This window comes from Solanum verrucosum, unplaced genomic scaffold, assembly GCF_900185275.1.
Source record: "Solanum verrucosum unplaced genomic scaffold, falcon-dt-bn FXZP01000182.1, whole genome shotgun sequence".
Lineage (NCBI taxonomy): Eukaryota > Viridiplantae > Streptophyta > Magnoliopsida > Solanales > Solanaceae > Solanum > Solanum verrucosum.
The window spans coordinates 6920841-6939604 of NW_026020378.1; the positions used below are offsets into that span (position 1 = coordinate 6920841).

The window sequence follows — 18764 nt, forward strand, 5'->3', positions numbered from 1 at the left end:
AAAAGTGCCACATAAATAGAGACAAAAGGAGTAACCTTTTTTAAAAAAATTTGGTGGTCTACTCTATTAAACTTTTAAGATGTAGAGTTATTAGTATAATTCTAAATATATAAATTTATGGCTATAATAAACTTCATATTTTTTTTAAACAAAAAAATTAAAGCTTTTATTTAATCGTGACTTTAGACCACAAAGAGTCGCCTTAGGGAGTGATTGTTTTTTTTGTGTGTAAATTAATGCAGACACGTAGAAGGGAACTTTTTCTATAAATATAAGCATGTGATGCAATATAATTTTGTGATTGAGCACCTTTATATATTGATTGAAGGCCATAATTAAACAGGTGCAGTCCCTTTGTCCTATTTCATTTTTTAAAATTATTTTCTCACTTATACCTTCATCTTATCTTAATTAGTGTATACGTCATATAATATCTATTGACCTAAGTTAACTACTTAATTGTCTTCTGCAAAATAAATTATATATGTTAGTAAAATCACCAAATTCTATAGCTTATTTTTCAAGCTAGGCATTAGTATGAAAGAATTATTCTGTTTTTACCAGAAATCTGCATGGTTCTAATATATATCTCAACTCCATTCTTTCATTCTTTGTCTCTATATTTATTTTGGGTTTAATTACTACACTCAAAATGATTTTTAATAGTAATTAATTAATGATAATAACTAAATTACCATCAAATATGTTCTTTTTAGAGGTAATTACTAGCGACAATTATATTTTAGCATTCTTCGTAAATGTCAGTAAAGTCTGTAGCGATACTGAATGTAATGACAATTAACTAATGTCGTGAAATACTTTAGCATTCTTTGTTAATATACATATTTATTGCCGCTAAAAGTTATTTCTATTGTAATGAATTAGGTAAGACTTTTTTAAAACAATATTATTTAATACTTATAATTAAATATGGGATGGATATAATTTTAAATTTTATATCACGATAGACAAGATGAGATTATTTAAATGGTAAAATAATCACCTCTATATGGATTCAAGTCACCAATAAACAAAAAGATGATAGCTTTTGGAGGGGATAAAATAAAAAGCTCTTGAAGAGGGATAAAATGAAAACTATGTCGCAATCAAAATCAAGTTAAGAGTGTAAAATCTCCGATATTAATTAAATATTATTAGATTTGATGTCGCTATATATAGGCTTTAACATCATTTATAAAAATGTTAAAATGTAATTGTTTCTAATAATTGCCTCTGAAAAGAATTAACAGTGATTAAATTATTATCGTTAATTAATTATCGTTAAAGATTATTTTTGGTGTAGTGTATGCCACGTATATTCAATTTAGCAATTTATCTTTTCAAGCAATCTAAATCTGTAGCTGTAAATTCTGTGGTGATTTGTTTGTACTTTTTAATTGGAAAGATAAGTTATTATTTTTTACTAATAGTTGGAAACCAACAACCAATTTTATCCATTTACTTTTCTAGCAAAATAAAGGCTAGCTAGCTGTAGCTATAAATTACTAATTATGTGATGGAGTAATTAGTTAGTCTTTTTATTTGGAATTATAATAAAGTAATTTTAATTAAAAGGTGGAAAGCACAAATTCATATATTTGAGTTTCAGAATTTGCAGAAATATAATGGCCCAATTAGTGAGCATGGAAATTGGAAAAGATGGAATTGCAATTATCAGAATTTGCAATCCTCCTGTTAATGCATTGACAATTTCAGGTAATTAATTAATTTATATATATATGCGCGCGCGCGCACTAGTACTATAATTAATTTTCACATTATTTGCAATTAAAATTATTCATCCAAAATTATATTCATCCAAAGTTATTTGGTGAAGAAAAATAATGATGCTTGCATATATGTGTGAACCTAACTAAAGAAGCTCAATCAACACCATGAATGAGAGATTTAGAAGAGAAGAGAAGAGAGGAACTTTTTATTTTTTGTATGAAAAATGTTAAGCGTACATGATGAGGAAGTAGCTACTTATATATTTCTGTAACTAACTTCCAGAAGGTAGTTATAACAACTTTTACAGAAAAAGACTAATCTACCCATTCTGTTGCTAACTAATATCAACCCTTAATGTCACCTACTTTATATCACAATACTCCCCTTCAAACTAGGTGGTGCAAAGATATCTAACACTCCTAGTTTGGATAGTAGGTGTTCATGTTGAAGTCTAGATAATCCTTTTGTCAACACATTTGCAGGCTGGTCACTTGTGGAAATATAGCTCACAGTGATTAGTCCTTGTTGTAATTTCTCCCTTATAAAATGACAATCGATCTCAATATGCTTCGTCCTTTCGTGATACACTGAATTTGCAGCAATTTGAATGGTTGTTTTGCTGTCACTATACACCTGCACTGGTAGTTGGACTTCAACTCCTATTTCTTTCAGCAAACCAAGCAACCACACTAATTCTGAAACAATGGAGGCAATGCTCATATATTCAGCTTCAGTTGAACTCTTTGACAATATCGTTTGCTTCTTTGCCTTCCAAGAAACTAATGACTGACCAACCTTCACCATGTATCCTGTTACAAACTTTCTGGTCAACACACAAGAAGCCCAATCAGCATCACAAAATGTTGTCACCAAACCATCTGAACTGCTGGATAATAATAAACCTTGTCCAGGTTGTCTCTTGATATATTTGATCACTCTTAGCGCAGCATCAAGATGTGACTTCTTTGGATGGTGTAGGAATTGACTAAGAGTTTGTGTGCTAAATGTTATGTCTAGTCTGGTCATATTTAGATACAATAACTTGTCAATTAGTCTTTGATACATTGTTTGATCCACAAGTGGATCCTCTATCTCAGCTTGTTCCTTCTTTACATGCTCATCATATAACTTTGATGTCAATTTAACATTGATGTCAATAGGTGTGTCTGCAGGTTTGGCTGTTGTCATGCCAGCTTCAGATATCAGTTCAAGAGCATACTTTCTTTGGTGCATCAATATACCATCAGTTGATCTAGTGAATTCAATTCCTAAGAAATACTTTAATTCACCTAGATCCTTCATCTTGAAAGCTTGTTGTAATGCTCCTTTTGTATCTTCTATTAGTTTTAGACTGCTACCAGTGATCAACATATCATCCACATACATAAGTACTATAATGATCCCATCTTCTGTTTTGTTAATAAACAATGAATGGTCATGTTGACTCTGCTGAAACTTTAGTTTGAGAAGTGCTTCAGTCCAACTTATGGTTCCACTGCCTAGGTGCTTGTTTGAGACCATATAGGGATTTGGTCAGCCTACATACCTTTTCCCTTTGACTGACAAAGCCCTGTGGCAACTGCATATAGATCTCATCATCTAGCTCACAATGTAGGAAGACACTAAACACATCCATCTAATGAATATGTCAATGCCTTGAAGCAGCAAGAGAAACAATAGTTCTAACAGTAACCATCTTCACAACAGGAGAAAAAGTTTCCTTGTAGTCTATTCCTTCCTGCTGACTATACCTCTTAGCAACCAGCCTAGCTTTGAATCTTTCCACTTCTCCTGTGGATTTATACTTCACTTTATAGATCCATCTACAACATATAGGTCTCTTCCCTTGTGGTAGATCAGTGATCACCCAAGTGTTATTACTTTCAAGGGCCTGAATTTCAGATTGCATAACATCCACCCACCTTTTATCTGTAACAACCTCGAAGTAGGTATCAGGTTCCCTTATGATAGAAGTTGCAGCAATGTAAGCTTAATAAGGAGAGGAGAGATGATTATAACTCATATAGTTGCACATAGGGTAGGGAACAAGTTTATTGAGAGTACATGAAACAAAATCCTTCATCCATAATGGTAATTGTTTAGGCCTAGAAGATCTTCTAACAACAGACAGTCTAGAATTTTCATCAACAGAATATGATGCTATAACATCAGTATCTACTTCAGGAACAGGTATGGCATGACTTAAGGCAACTCAGACTCCTGTTGTTGATCACCATAAGGATAATTAGTAGTAGGAACATAGGGAGACATCATGTGATCTAGTCTAGGACGCAGAACTGTAGAATCAGGCATGGAGTTTGGAAACACCTTTTCAATTGGACTAGACATCTGAGCAAAAGAAAATTGATCCTCTCTAAACAGTACATCCCTACTAATAAAAAAGGACATGTTACTTAGATCAAGTAATATATATTTTTTTTGAATTTCTGAATATCCCATAAGAACAACAGACCTGGATCTTGGTAGTAGCTTGTCAAGCTCAGTCAGTTGTTTAGCATAGCACAAGCATCCAATGGTTTTGAGATGAGTCAATACTGGTTTTCTACCATATGGCCTTTCATAAGGTGTCTCAAAACCAATCACACTACTAGGTAACCTGTTAATGAGGTATGCTGCAGCTAACACACATTGACCCCAATAACTTACTGGTATACTAGCCTGAAACTTGAGTGCTCTTGTGACCTCAAGTAAATGCCTATGTTTCCTTTCAGCAACACCATTTTGCTGAGGAGTATAAGGACATGATCTTTGATGCATAATACCCATATCTTTGAACATATTAACACATACAGAGTTCACAAACTCAGTACCATTATCAGACCTCAATATTTTGACTGCCTTCCCAAATTAAGTTTTAACATACACAAGAAACTCTTTAATAGAAACAAAAACAACTAATTTATGTTTAAGCAAAAATAACCAAGCCATTCTAGAAAAGCCATCAACAATGGTAAGAAAATACTTACTACCATCAACTGTAGGTACAACATAGAGACCTCAAACATCAACATATATCAAATCAAAGCAGGCTACAATTTTAATACTACTCATAGGAAATGCTAGTCTTGTTTGTTTGGCATAAGGACATATAGAGCATTTAGACAAAGTACATAAATTTTGTTAATTCACAGCAAACATCCTTGCAAGAACTGCAAAAGATACATGCACTAATCTTTGATCCCATAACTCCATGTCTACTGGTTTTATATTGTTGACAGCAAATGCACATTCCTTCTCACTGCTGGTACTTGCATTTTTATTTGTTCAGTGCAGCTTTAGTAAGTATAAACCACCCTCTTCTTTACCAACTTCCTTCACCTTTCCACTATAGAGTTCCTAGAAAACACAAAAATTAGGAAAGAATGTGACAGAACAACCTAACTCCTTTGTGATCTAACTGACTGATAATAGATTATATTTGAAGTCTGGAACATGTAATGCATTACTGATGATACTTCTGGCTGATAGGACACATGAACCAACATGAGAAACTTGAGTGGTAGTACCATTTGGAAGATACACAGGTTTCAATTCTGGAAGCTTTGACACTGAACCTTTCACCATCATATCTAAGTTAGAGACCATATGATTTGTTGCACCTATATCAATAATCCATACTCGACTATGATCAACAATAAAAGAGTCCTTACCTGTAGTACTAGCAGTAGTGCAAGTAAAAACAGTAGGTGCATTTGACTTCTATTGAACCATCTTCAAAATATGATCATACTGATCCTTTGTAAAAGTACATCCCTGCAGTATCTGTTGAACCTCTTTCTCAGCTTTACTAATTTTGAGGTTGACATTAGATCCCTCAGAAGAATGTTGTTGTGGATTAGATGGAATTCCCCAGCCTGGTGGGGGAATGTTGGTGTTGAGACCATATGTAAAGTTGGCCTGAGCTGATGGATACTGATTGGAGTGATTGCTAGTTGGGGAAATTGATCCCCCTTGCACCTTTCTTTTTTACTTAAGATCATGAGGAAAACCTACCACTTTGTAGCAAAACTCTTTGTTGTGACCTTTGCATTTGTAGAAATCACATATTAATATTGAATTCCCTTAAACTTCTAATTCACACCTGAGCTATTACTAACACCTGAACTGCTACCAGCTTTTGAGTACATAGCAATAGATGGATCTGAGCTAATAGAAGTCATTCCCAAGATAGTAGTACAATTCACCACAACCTTTTGACATTCATCCCCAACTATCATAGAGTACACATGATTGATTGTTGGTAATGGATCTAGCATGGGAATTTGACTTCTAGCTTGCTGATACGATTCATTTAGTCCCATCAGAAACTGATAAACCTTCTGCCTGTTCATATGAGTTACAAATCCCTTTGAAACCTCACAGTTACAGCAATGAGTTGGTACTAATATCTCAAACTCATCCCACAGAGTTTTGAGTCTTGTGTAATACTCAAAGACAGATGCAGTACCTTGTTGCATAAATGCAATATCTTTGTGCAAGCTATAGGTTCTAGAACCATCTACTCGATCATGCATCTCTCTTAAATCAGTCCAAACATCAAATGCACTAGAGGCAAAAGCAAGTCCACTCAATAACCCTTTAGATATAGAGTTTAGTAACCAAGACAACACAGTTGCATTCACTCTTTCCCAATGTCCCCACAATTCTACACTATACATCTCTTTCTTAACAGTTCTATCAATTAACCCAAGCTTATTCCTTCCTAACAATGCTAGTCGAATAGATCTACTCCATAACATATAATTTTTTATCCCAAGCAGTTGAAACGAAATCAAACTAATACCACTAACATCAGCAGGATTAAGAAACAAGGGATGATTGTAGTCAATACCTTGACCTTGCACAGAGCTACTAGTTTGAGGAACAAGTGGTGCAGATTCATTCTGAGGTAAATCAGCAGAGCTACTTCCAGGTGCCATTAATGATCTACTTGAGCTTCTTCTCGCGGAAACAATTAACTAACAGTTACCATAAGATACATAATCCAGCCTTATCTCAAGCTACGATTTGTATCCAATTTTGATACAACTCTATGAATCAATCAATTGATTCTTTGATCCTTTGGCAACTACCAGCTTCAGATCTTAATTAGACTGAAGCATGAAGCTCTGATACCATGAACGTAACTAAAGAAGCTCAATCAACACCATGAATGAGAGAGATTTAGAAGAGAGGAACTTTTTTATTTTTTGTATGAAAAATGTTAAGCGTACATGATGAGGAAGTAGCTACTTATATATTTCTGGAACTAACTTCCAGAAGGTAGTTATAACAACTTTTACAGAAAAAGACTAATCTACCCTTTCTGTTGCTAACTAATATCAACCCTTAATGTCACCTACTTTATATCACAACAGTGTGATTAAAAGTTTTATTATAACTCATGCATACTCCCTCCGTCTCCGTCTCATTTTAACACCGTTTTAGCAGTATTAAAAAGAACTACTTCTTTAATGTTAAGAATATAGTAAATAAAAAACGATTGCCAAACTTTAGTTTTGAATTTAATTGCTAATATTCATTGCTATATAGAAGTATTAATTTTTTGTGTCTTTTGGAACAGTGATAGGTGGTTTGAAAGAGCAATATGAAGAAGCTGTAGAACGAAACGATGTCAAAGCTATAGTTTTAACTGGTAATTTATTAATACTATAATAATGTGCATGTATATACCTTTTTTTCTTGGGAAAATGCATATTAAGTTCCTATTACCCCCTGGACTTATTTTATATGTAATATTCTACCCCTTTTTGGCCTACGTGGCACTATCTTGTGGGCCCAGCGCATGTTGACAAAATTTTCAAGGATAGTGCCACGTAGGCCGAAAAGGGGTAGAATATTATAGATAAATTAAGTTCGGGGGTAATAGGACCTTAGTAAATGTTAGGTGTGTCTCTGGGATTTCGGGTATAGGCTGGGGGTACTTATGCATTTTTCCTTTTTACTTATTTAAAGATTTCATCTCATATTTGATTATTATACACTACTTGATTATTTGATTCACGTATAATACTACTGTTTTAAACTAGACTCTTCTCGCAAAAATAATGGCATTTTGCCATGGAATTTTGTAACTTTTCTTTTAAAGTTGAACTCTGAAAAATACATTTGGTCATAATTTTTTTTTAAAATTCAAAAAATGATGTCATTTTTTTCCCGCTCTATATTGCTCACAAAAATGAAAAAGAATTCTAATTTATATTCATGATCAAATATAATTTTAATTTTTTAATTTTCTTTGTAAAATAGCTATTTTTTTTTCAATATTTTACAATGAATTATGACCAAAGCTCTAACACTTGGGAAGTACTTTAATTCGGACACGAAAGTGCAAAGCGTGTATTTCCTCAGATCAACCCAATAAACATTACATAATTGAAAATAATTTAATTTTTATTTAGTCCATATTAAAAAATATTTTAGTAGTAGTAGTTTTTATGATTTACAAATTTATTGGAGTCTTTCAACATTGTAGGAGATGACAAATTTTGTGGTGGGCTTGACATCAACATCATTCAGAAAGTTCAAAAGAATGGTATAATCATAACTCAACACCTTCTATTTTTATTTTTATGTATAACTGTGGAGTTCGGGTCAGTTCGAACATAACTCAAAAGACTTTGTTGTAGTAATTTATATTGTAAAATGACAAAATCCTTTTCTTGATCTGTCACAGGGGACACTTCATTTCTACCGGATGCATCGGTTGAACTTGTGATTGACACAATTGAAAGTATTTAACACAATATACATTGATTTCATTTATTCTCAATATATAACTTTATTTGTCCTGATTTTGGTTATTGTAATGTAGATGGTAAGAAGCCTTCTGTTGCTGCTATTCAAGGATTTGCCCTTGGTGGAGGTTTGGAATTGGCTATGGTTTGTTATTTTTGCCTCAAGTTGAGTTTCATGGTTTTACACCTTTGTAGCTTTTAGTATTTAACCTGATATGTTTATTATTGTTCTTTTTGTTTAGGGGTGTAGTGCTAGAATAGCAACGTCGAGGGCTGAACTTGGTCTACCTGAACTGAAGCTTGGACTTATTCCTGGTTGTGGAGGTAAACATGTCTTGTTTTATTATATATTAGTGTAGCTTGTTGATATATTATTGCTATTGTTGATAAAGTCACACATATGGTTGAAGGCACTCAGCGTCTTCCACGGCTTGTTGGGACATCAAAGGCTATTGAGATGTTAATGGTAAGCCAGATTACATTCCATTGATTAACTTGTTAGTTGGAGTTAATAGGTTGTCTAATATTGGGAGTTTGTCCTTTTTCCTTTTCACCTATCTTTGTACTAAACACTAGTTATTATAATGTGACAGTCATCCAAGATCATTACCTCAGAAGAAGGGAAGGAGTTGGGCATTATCGATGATGTGGTATCTTCTCATGAAGACCTCTTAACAGTTTCTTGTCTCTGGGCATTAGATATTGCAGAAGGGCGGATAGCCCGTACTCATACACTTCAAAGGACAGATAAAATTGAACCTATACATGAGTCATCTGCTATCTTGGAAGTTAAAAGACAACAGGTTTTGAAGACTTCTCCCCATTATAAAGCGTGCCTTGATGTGATAGAAGAAGGTATCATTTCTGGAGGATATGCTGGAGTTTTAAAGGTGAGGCTTAAAACACACAACATAAAGTTCTTTCTTAGCATGCAAAAACTTGTAGCAAGAAATATGAAAGTTCAAGTTTATGTGCTTAGTCATTTTTATCATCCTCTACTTAGTATGGAACCAATTACACCGTTATAAAATGAGTGGAAGTTTCAACTAATAAGTGCAAATTCATTTATTATACATTCACAATCTAAGTTCTAGTCGAGCAAGGGAAGTAGAAATGTTGTCGACTTGTTGATATAAATTTGTTTCCTAGCTGTCTTTTACAGGATAGCTTTTTATAGTTTCACTTAGGTCTGCTAAATGAGTCCTTATTTTTTTCTATTTCTACTATTTTCTTTGTGGTTAGTTTGATTGTCTTTCGGATATTTGTTTTGAGATTTTCTGGTATGGTTTAGTTTGTTAGTTCTCGAGTTAATGAGTTTCTGCTATTTGTAGGAAGACAAGGTTTTCAGAGAACTAGTACTCTCAAAATCTGCTAAAGCTCTGCTGCATGCTTATTTTGCTGAACGTGCAACATCAAAGGTAGAATCTCAATGTTATTAGTTTTTTGTAAGCCATTCCCTTTTAATAACTACTTTCAAATGTTGTGTTGCCGGTCATCCTTTGATGCAATTGGAACTTCTACTATGTACAGGTACCAGGCATTACCGACTGTAAGCTTAAGCACCGGAAAATAGAGAAGGTTGCTGTTATTGGTGGTGGTTTAATGGGCTCTGGTATTGCCACAGCTCTTATACTCAGTTCTATACAAGTCATTCTCAAAGAAATCAACTTCGACTATCAGCAAAAGTCACTTAAATCAATAGAAGGTACCTTTCCCACTTTCGGAATGTCTTTTTCATATTACACAGATATAAGTTGTAGTAATTTACACTTTTTGGTGGCAAAGTGAAGCTTTTCTGTTAATAACTTGAAGTGCAAAAATGTAAGGACTTAGAAAACAATGAAAATGAATCAGCACTAAATATGTTTAGGAGTTCATTCACAAGAGAAGAAGGGCATACGAAGCACAAATATCTAATAGACAATGTCGATCAGGCTTTGGATGCTTCAATCAGGACTTGAAAAACCTCCATTACTTTAGTCGAGCTGAGAATTCATTTTTGGTTGTTGTGTTTGTTCATTTATCCTGAAGCATCTTAGGGGATTTTATTGCTCTCCTCTGTTTCTTCTTTGTATATGAGAATTACGAGCTGTGATATCTATGTATAGTCTTGAGACAGAACGTAACATGTTACATTTCCTAAGAAGAAGAACAGACTAATATAAAATATTGCATTTCTTCCATAATATAGCATTAAACTGTTGCTGATGCATATAATTTGTGCCACAGTAAATCTCCAAAGCCTGGTGAAAAGAGGAGAGTTGTTAGAGGAGAAAATGAAGAAAGCTTTTTCCCTCCTCAAAGGTGTTGTGGACTATGAAGAATTCACAGATGTAGACATGGTCATCGAGGTTACTCATCGGATCCATACTACTCTTTGTTTAACTTTGCATCAATGCATTTTTATGTTCAATGGCCTTGATTAGTCTAAAATCAGCTATAACTTTTACAATTGTGGAAACCTTCATCTCCTATTCTCTCTCAGGTGGTAAATGAGGAAGTATTGTTGAAGCAATCAATTTTTGAAGAAATTGAGAAGATCTGTCCTCCTCATTGCATATTCGCGTCAAATACATCCACCATTGATCTTAATCTGATTGGAGCAAGGACAAAATCACAAGATCGCATTGTTGGCACACATTTATTCAGGTATATAACCTACTTCAATTTAGCTATCAGATTTCCTTGTGTTCTACTGAATTTTCTGACTTGTCTACTTCTGCAGCCCTGCTCATGTGATGCCACTCTTGGAAATTGTACAGACGGAAAACACCTCTAAACAAGTAATACTCGACGTTCTTAAATTTGCTAAGATCATCCAAAAAGTTCCTATAGTGGTGAAAAACTGCACCGGTTTTGCTGTCAACCGGACATTTTTCCCATACATGCAAGGAGCTGAGATATTGGCAAACTTAGGCGTTGATGTTTTCAGAGTTGATCGAGTTATCACTGAATTTGGCATGCGAATTGGACCTTTCCAGTAAAATCTTCTCTCCCAATTCTATCTCTTGATATTATGTGATTCGAGTGAGTGCTTAAAGTCTGTATCAAACAGTTACAGTAGAAATGGATGGTAAAATGAGACATTGTAATTTGGCTGCTATAGTGTCTTTCCGATAAATACTCATTTTAATATTGCAGGCTTTTCGACTTGTCTGGATATAGTATATTTCTGGCAGTAGTCAAGGAGTTCGCTGCAGCATTTCCAGATCGCACTTTCCAGTGTCCATTAGTTCAACTTATGATGGCAAATGGTCGTACAGGCATGGATGATATATTATTACTCGCATTCAAATTACTACTTATTTCATAATATTCTTAGCAAGGGCTTGCTTTAGGAAACTAATTTTAGAAATGCAGGCAAGAAAAACGGACGAGGCTACTACTTATATAACAAGGGAAAGATCCCTGAACCAGATCTCTCTGTGTTGCAAATAGTTGAAGAGTCTAGAAGACTTGCTAGCATTATGCCGGGGGGAGAGGTAAAAAATGTGTCTTTATCTTCTTGTGATCCTTTTTCGTCGTGATCATTATCTATGTAATACTTCACTGAGTACTCTAACATGTTTGCTGTATTGCAATTCGACAGCCAATATCTGTGACGGACCAAGAAATTGTGGAAATGTTATTTTTCCCTGTGGTCAATGAGGCGTGCCGAGTAATTGAGGAAGGAGTTGTTGTGAGAGCATCAGACCTTGATATTGCTTCTGTCCATGGGATGAAGTTCCCTTCAGAGAGGTATATATATGACTATAAGAGCTCTTTATCAATTCTTAAGATTGTAGACTCAGGTCAAATGTTTGCTTGTATATTGCTCAACCTTAGACTATCATCAATCGATTGCAATAATTTACAAAATATTCTCATAAGATTTTCAGTTTGCTCAAAAGGAATTTTTATATCGTAGTTTGAAAGGTCCATAAGTTGCATGTGGAAAAAAAAAAGGCATTTTCACTTCTTCATCAATGGATAGGGTGATGTGACGCGCAATGGTTAAGTAAGTAGGACTTAATTATGTTGTAGGAGTTTTGAGCACGACTTAACACTCATGCAGCATCGAGGACCTAGGACAACACCTATATCATATATCTAATAACAAAGTTGTTTATTTCCCATTTACATTTAACATGTTATTTAATTTATTAGCTTCTAAACTTTATGTTTGCAGGGGAGGTATTATGTATTGGGCAGATTCAATTGGAGCAGAGTACATATATGCAAGGCTGAAATATTGGTCAGAAGCATATGGTAATTTCTTCAAGCCATCACAATTCTTGCAAGAAAGGGCTACCAAAGGCATACCATTGGCGGAACTATAGCTTTAAATATTCGAAGACGATTGTTTCAACGTTATCAACGTTGTTGGGGGCTTACTATATGAATTCTTACCATCTATCTAGTCCTATTTGGATATGTTTCATTATAATATTCAATAATCTAGGTTGTCTAATTTATATAACTATGGGTAATACCATGCTGATGAATTTAATTAGAAGAAATTGATGTAATGAGTCTCACATTTCTAAAGGTACTCAATTTGGGATGATAAAGATTATTGATAATTTTGGGAAATCAGAATAAAATGTGTATTTAAAGTAAATTTTTAGGTGTTTTATATTCTTTTATTAGATTGTCGATTAATATTTCTTTTTGAGAAAAGGTACAAGTATCTCTTTCAGTTATATTCGAAGTTTTGACGTGGTATAGAGAACAAAATTCTTGATAGACGGCACACGTGTGATTTCACAATTTATTTATTTTTTAAAAGAAATCTATTTCATTTTTTTTCTTTTTTCTTGAGTGTTTTTTTACTGAAAAAGTCAAAAGTTGAGTGACTTTATTGATACAAAATTAAATTTAATTAATTTGCTAAATAATTTCATAAATCATATACATAAGTGACATTTTGAGATGTGCACTCCAACAAATAGTCATTTTAAGGATTTCATGGCAATAGTTTTCTTTGGATTGTTTTTGGTTATTAGCTTATAATTTTTTACGTTTTTCCTTTATTTTTTCTCCAAAAATTAAAAAGAAGAAGATAAAAGTGCACAAGATATTTTTTAAAGCTTATTCATATATAAAACTATTCCCAATTTTAAGGATTTCATGGCAATAGTTTTCTTTGGATTGTTTTTGGTTATTAGCTTATAATTTTTTACGTTTTTCCTTTATTTTTTCTCCAAAAATTAAAAAGAAGAAGATAAAAGTGCACAAGATATTTTTTAAAGCTTATTCATATATAAAACTATTCCCAATTTATATAACTTATTTTTCGTTTTAGTCAATTCTAGAGAAAATGATCTGAAGTCCCTCCAATTTATACCCGAAATTCCAACTACACACTCCAACTTCACGGGTATCCTATCACCCCCCTCCCCCCCAAAAAAAAAATATTATTTGTCTATTTACTACACACTTGAGTGTTGACCCGTCATAAGAGATGAGAACACCTCCTCTAGGCGCGTGAGAAGAGGCAATACCCTTAAATTTTGACGAAAAAAAGTGTACTTATCCAACAGTCATCTTCCCCAAGTTAAATAAACCATTTTCCTTCTTTTCCACCATTAACCCTTGTTCCTTTTTTAAAAATTTCACGATTTTCTTTCAATTTAAGGTAGGTTTTAGTTGTTTATGTTCATTTCTAAATCTTGAAGTTAGGGTTTGTAATCTGCTCTAATTTCTTATTTAGAATCTCTAGTTTGAAATTTTAATTTTCTCGAAATTCGTTAAAAATGACAAATGAAAACTTGAATAAGCTTTGTATGGATAAATCAGGCCCAATGCTCAATGCTGTAGTGAGATGCAAACATGAAATTTTTCTGAATTTGCAAACTTCTTGGTCGAAATTAAATCTGGGAAGAAGATTTAACCTTTATTAAATCAGTTGATAAACTACGTAATCAAGTTGAAAATACACACAAAATGCTCGATCATCACCAAAAATGCTTCGATTCGAATGGAGAAAAGGAGATGAAAAGCTTCTCTTTGGGGTTTCTTACGTTTTTAGGACAGAAATGGAGAAAAATATAAGAATTGGTTGTTGAAGTGGGTGGGGACCTGCGCGTGCAAACACGTGAGACAATCTATTTGGTTTATATGGATAGGGCAGCACTCAAGTGTGTAGTAAATAGACAAATAAAATATTCAGGGGGTGATAGGACACCCGTGAAGTTGGAGTGTGTAGTTGAGATTTCAGGTATAGGTTGGGGGGACTTTAGACCATTTTCTAGTACATTTCTATAGTTAATATATAATAATTTAATTCTAAAATATTCATTTTACCTTTAATGAAATAATTTACAGTCATATAATAATCACAAATTTTTTTTAAAAAAAGGTTCTTTTTTAAATTTTATATCAATTCAAACTAACTTATATAAACTGAAACGAAGTTCGTATAAATTAAAGTATAATCAACTCAATAAGAAAGCAAATGTGAGGCCAAGAGCCAAGACTATGACATGTGAAGTTATGCCATGTAATAAAGTATGAATTATTATTAAATTCACTCTTGAACTTGTCTCGAAAAGTCAGTTATACGTTTAAACTATCATGACGATCTATTACACACCTTAACTGTTTAAAAATAATAATTTTTACACCCTAAAATTGACGTGGCAAAAAATAAAATAAAAATGAAAATGAAAAACGCATTTGACAGTAAATAAAGTAAAAAAATAAATTAAAATCTTCATTTTACTATCATCCTACCCCCACCCAACACCCCCCACCCAACACCTCTTCTTCTTCTTCTTAGGCAACCATCTTCTTATTCTTTATTTTTTTCCATCATTTTTTCATACCCAATTTCCATCCACCCCACTATACCTCCACCAATATCCTCTCCCTCATCCCTCCCCCATCATATCTTATTTTAATGCTTATTCGATTTCACCATTTTCATTATATTTGATTTTTCTCTTCGGCAGTATTGGTGGTTGATAAAATTCATGATTAAGTTTAAAAAATAAAATATAATGATGGATTTGTTGGCATGGGGTGACAAAGAAGCGGGAATTGAAGGTGGTGGAGAAGAAAAATTTGATTGACAATAGTGGTAGTGATAGTTGGTGGTGGGTTTGTACCTTTTGATGGTGATGATATAATTTTGGCGATGAGTTTATTTATGGGTGTCAAATTTTGTTGTGGATCTTTCTAATTTTAGTGGAGATAATGGTGATAGTATGATTTCGATGGTAAATTTGATCGTAGGTGGTGAAATTTATGGTGACTATTTTAATTTTCATGGTGAAATATATATATTTGGTAGTAATATGGCGGCAATGATAGTGGTTTCATGGTGGTGTTCATTGAAGAAGAAACAATTGAATGATTTGGAGAATTTTAGTTAAAATTTGGCATGGCATCTGATGTGGCAGCGACATGGCATTGGCACAAGTGTGATACACCTTCCATTGTGATAGTGGTGCTACACGTCTTAGAGGTTAAAAAAATTCACTATTTAGTAGCAAAGGTATAATAAATCACTATATTAATTTAAATATGTAACTGAAATTTCGAGACAAGTTCAAAAGTAAATTTATGCCTTTTCCCTTCCAAAAATAGAAATCTGTATATATCACTATCAGAAAGCTTAAAAGGACAAAACTTAACCAAAAGGGAATTTCACTATAATACTTTTTGGGTTAATACATTGCTCCCTAGCTAAGTTTGTCAATAAATTTATTTTAACTAAGCATTTAAACGCCTAATAAAATATTTCAATAAGACATTTGATTCAAATTTTGGGAACCTTTTTTGTGCGTATTCTTTAGTGTTCAATTACTTAAAATATGTCACATTCTTTTAATTATATGCATTAACGTTAATAAATTATTATAGAGGAATTTTTATAAATAGTCATTGTAATAAATTTAATTATGTTCTATAGCTATAGTTTACATATTTACGGATTGTAGCTACAGTTTAAGTTATCCCATTTGTATAATTCGCGAGTACATTTGCATAATTAAGTTATTTTTGTATAAACTCAAAATAACGAATTTATTCAAACACAAACATCTTAACTTTAAACAATTATACAAATTATATTATACAAATTTTGAATTATACAAACGTGCGAATGTTTGTAATTATCACTGAATGTTGGTCCAGGGGCGGCTCAACAGATTTGGAGACCTAAAGCGAAATTTCAATTAGAGGCCTAAATTTTTTTAAATGAGGCAATTATTATATGAATTGTTAACATTATTCTATAAGTATTAAGTTGACAAAATTGCTTATAAACTTTTTTTGGGTTTAAAAACACAAAAAATAAGTCAATCTAGAGAGGCTTGCAGTTTACTTTATTCAACACATTTTTACTATTGATTTACTATATTTTTGACAGAGTATTATTCTAACTTATCATAGAGTATAAAAGGGGTTTAAAAAATAATAATGTGACTGTTAGCGAAAAGAAGGTAAGAAGACAAAACAAAGTTTTCTTGATTTCTTCTATTTGATTGAGGTTAAGGAGAATAAAATAATATGATTTTTTTTTTAATAAAAGAGATACATTTATCATAAATAATTTTATTTTTTTTATAAAAAAAAAAATAATACATAATTTATTTTTGGTAAAATATTGAGTCCCCTTGAAATTGGTGGCCTAAGGCATGTGCCTTATTTTTATAAACATTGAGCCGGCACTATGTTGATCGCGAGTGATAATTAATTGAAACTATAGCTATGATGACTAATTAACAAGTATATGTTTGCTTAATCATATAATTTCTCCATTGTAGAACCTTAAGCCTTTTGCATCCATTTTAAATATAATTTTAAAAAAAAAACTTTTATACATATTCTCAATTCAATTTGATATTCGGTGAATATGTTTCTAACATCAAAAATTGAAGAATCGAAATTGGATAAATCGACGTACTTGACAATTATAAGCTTCTCGGAAATCGGTATAGAGGGTAGTCAAGTTTGGCTTCTGCTAGTGGGGAGAGTACAACTTCTTCGTAATATTAGGAATACAGTTAGAACTTTGTTTATAAATAATATTTGAGCGTTTGTAATTACAATCGAAATTGTTAGAACATGTTATTACAAATGCTCAAATATAATGTTGTAGGAAATATATAATATAACATGATATTTGAGCGTTTGTAATAACATGTAATCATAAATATTTTTTTATACTCCTTTTAATTCTATATGTCGTCCTTATTAAAAATAGATAATCCTTAACACTTGTCATATCATAAAATCAATGCATAAATGCACTATTCTTCCTATTTTACCTTTGAGATTTACTCCCTCCGTTCAACAATAGTTGTCCACTACATTAAAAATAGTTATCCAACAATAATTGTTCAATTTTAAAAATCAAAAGATAATTTACTTTTTGTATCTATTTTACCCTTGTTATAGTATTTATCATCTGACACATTTCTCAAATCATTATATTTAATAAAGTTAAAGGATAATATAGTAATATTACCCTATTATTTATTGTTTCTTAAGATATGTGTCAAGTCAATAGTGGACAACTATTGTTGGACAGATGGAGTATTAGCTTTGAAATATGCATTTGACCAACATAGAAATACTAAGTAAATAATTTATGTTCATTGGTCAAAGTAATTAATTAAAATAAATTAATTCATTTTCATGATTGAAAACTTGACTTTAAGAAAATACTAAATAAGGATACAATAGTAAACTTACCTAGTTTCTTAAAGGACGTGAAATCTAAAATTGTGACAATTTAATAGGAACAGAAGGAGTATAAAAGAAACATAAAAATATGTAATTTATTACTCCCTCCGTTCCTATTTAGTTGTCACTATTTTAGGTTTCACGCCCCTTAAGAAATTAGATAAGTTTATTATCGTACTTTTATCTAGTGTTCTCTTGAAACCAAGTTTTTAATAAATGAAAATAAATTAATTTATTTTGATTAATTAAATTGACCAATGAATATGAATTATAGTTAATTAATTTTTCTATGTTGGTCAAATTTGTATATACTTTCAAGGCTAATAACTCTTAAGGGTAAAATAGGAAAATGTCATTTATACTTAGTAAGAACGATATGTAAGGAACGGATGAATAATTCATCACTTTCATAATATTTTTAATATCTTATTCATGAATTATAATTTACCATTTAATAAAATCATATAAAAATACTAATATACTCATGTCATGTGTGCCAAAAATAATAAGACTAATTTATGGAATCTGCACGGACGTTACGTATACAGCCAATCAAAATGTCACAAATCTTAAAGGACGTATTCAGGTGACAAGACAAATACA

The 18764-nt window shown here is 32.3% G+C and overlaps 1 protein-coding gene across 1 annotated transcript; it reads left to right on the forward strand.

Annotated features, from left to right (window-relative positions):
• Window positions 1-1625: 1625 nt before the first annotated feature.
• LOC125838845 (peroxisomal fatty acid beta-oxidation multifunctional protein-like) lies at window positions 1626-12828 on the forward strand. Its single transcript, XM_049517876.1, has 17 exons — window positions 1626-1716; window positions 7316-7387; window positions 8228-8287; window positions 8429-8485; window positions 8567-8634; window positions 8732-8813; window positions 8900-8955; window positions 9083-9379; window positions 9821-9907; window positions 10020-10194; window positions 10719-10840; window positions 10975-11138; window positions 11215-11469; window positions 11631-11752; window positions 11850-11971; window positions 12079-12227; window positions 12658-12828. The coding sequence occupies exons 1-17, from the start codon at window positions 1626-1628 to the stop codon at window positions 12806-12808; spliced, it is 2130 nt and encodes a 709-aa protein (XP_049373833.1). The 3' UTR covers window positions 12809-12828.
• Window positions 12829-18764: the final 5936 nt, after the last annotated feature.

What these genes read in the sequence shown, in the direction of transcription:
- LOC125838845 (XM_049517876.1), top strand. Translation starts at nt 1,626, where the DNA reads ATGGCCCAATTAGTGAGCATGGAAATTGGAAAAGATGGAATTGCAATT. An exon ending in GTTGGCACACATTTATTCAG is followed by an intron (nt 11,139 to 11,214) that starts GTATATAACCTA and finishes CTACTTCTGCAG; the next exon opens with CCCTGCTCATGTGATGCCAC. An exon ending in GCATTATGCCGGGGGGAGAG is followed by an intron (nt 11,972 to 12,078) that starts GTAAAAAATGTG and finishes GCAATTCGACAG; the next exon opens with CCAATATCTGTGACGGACCA.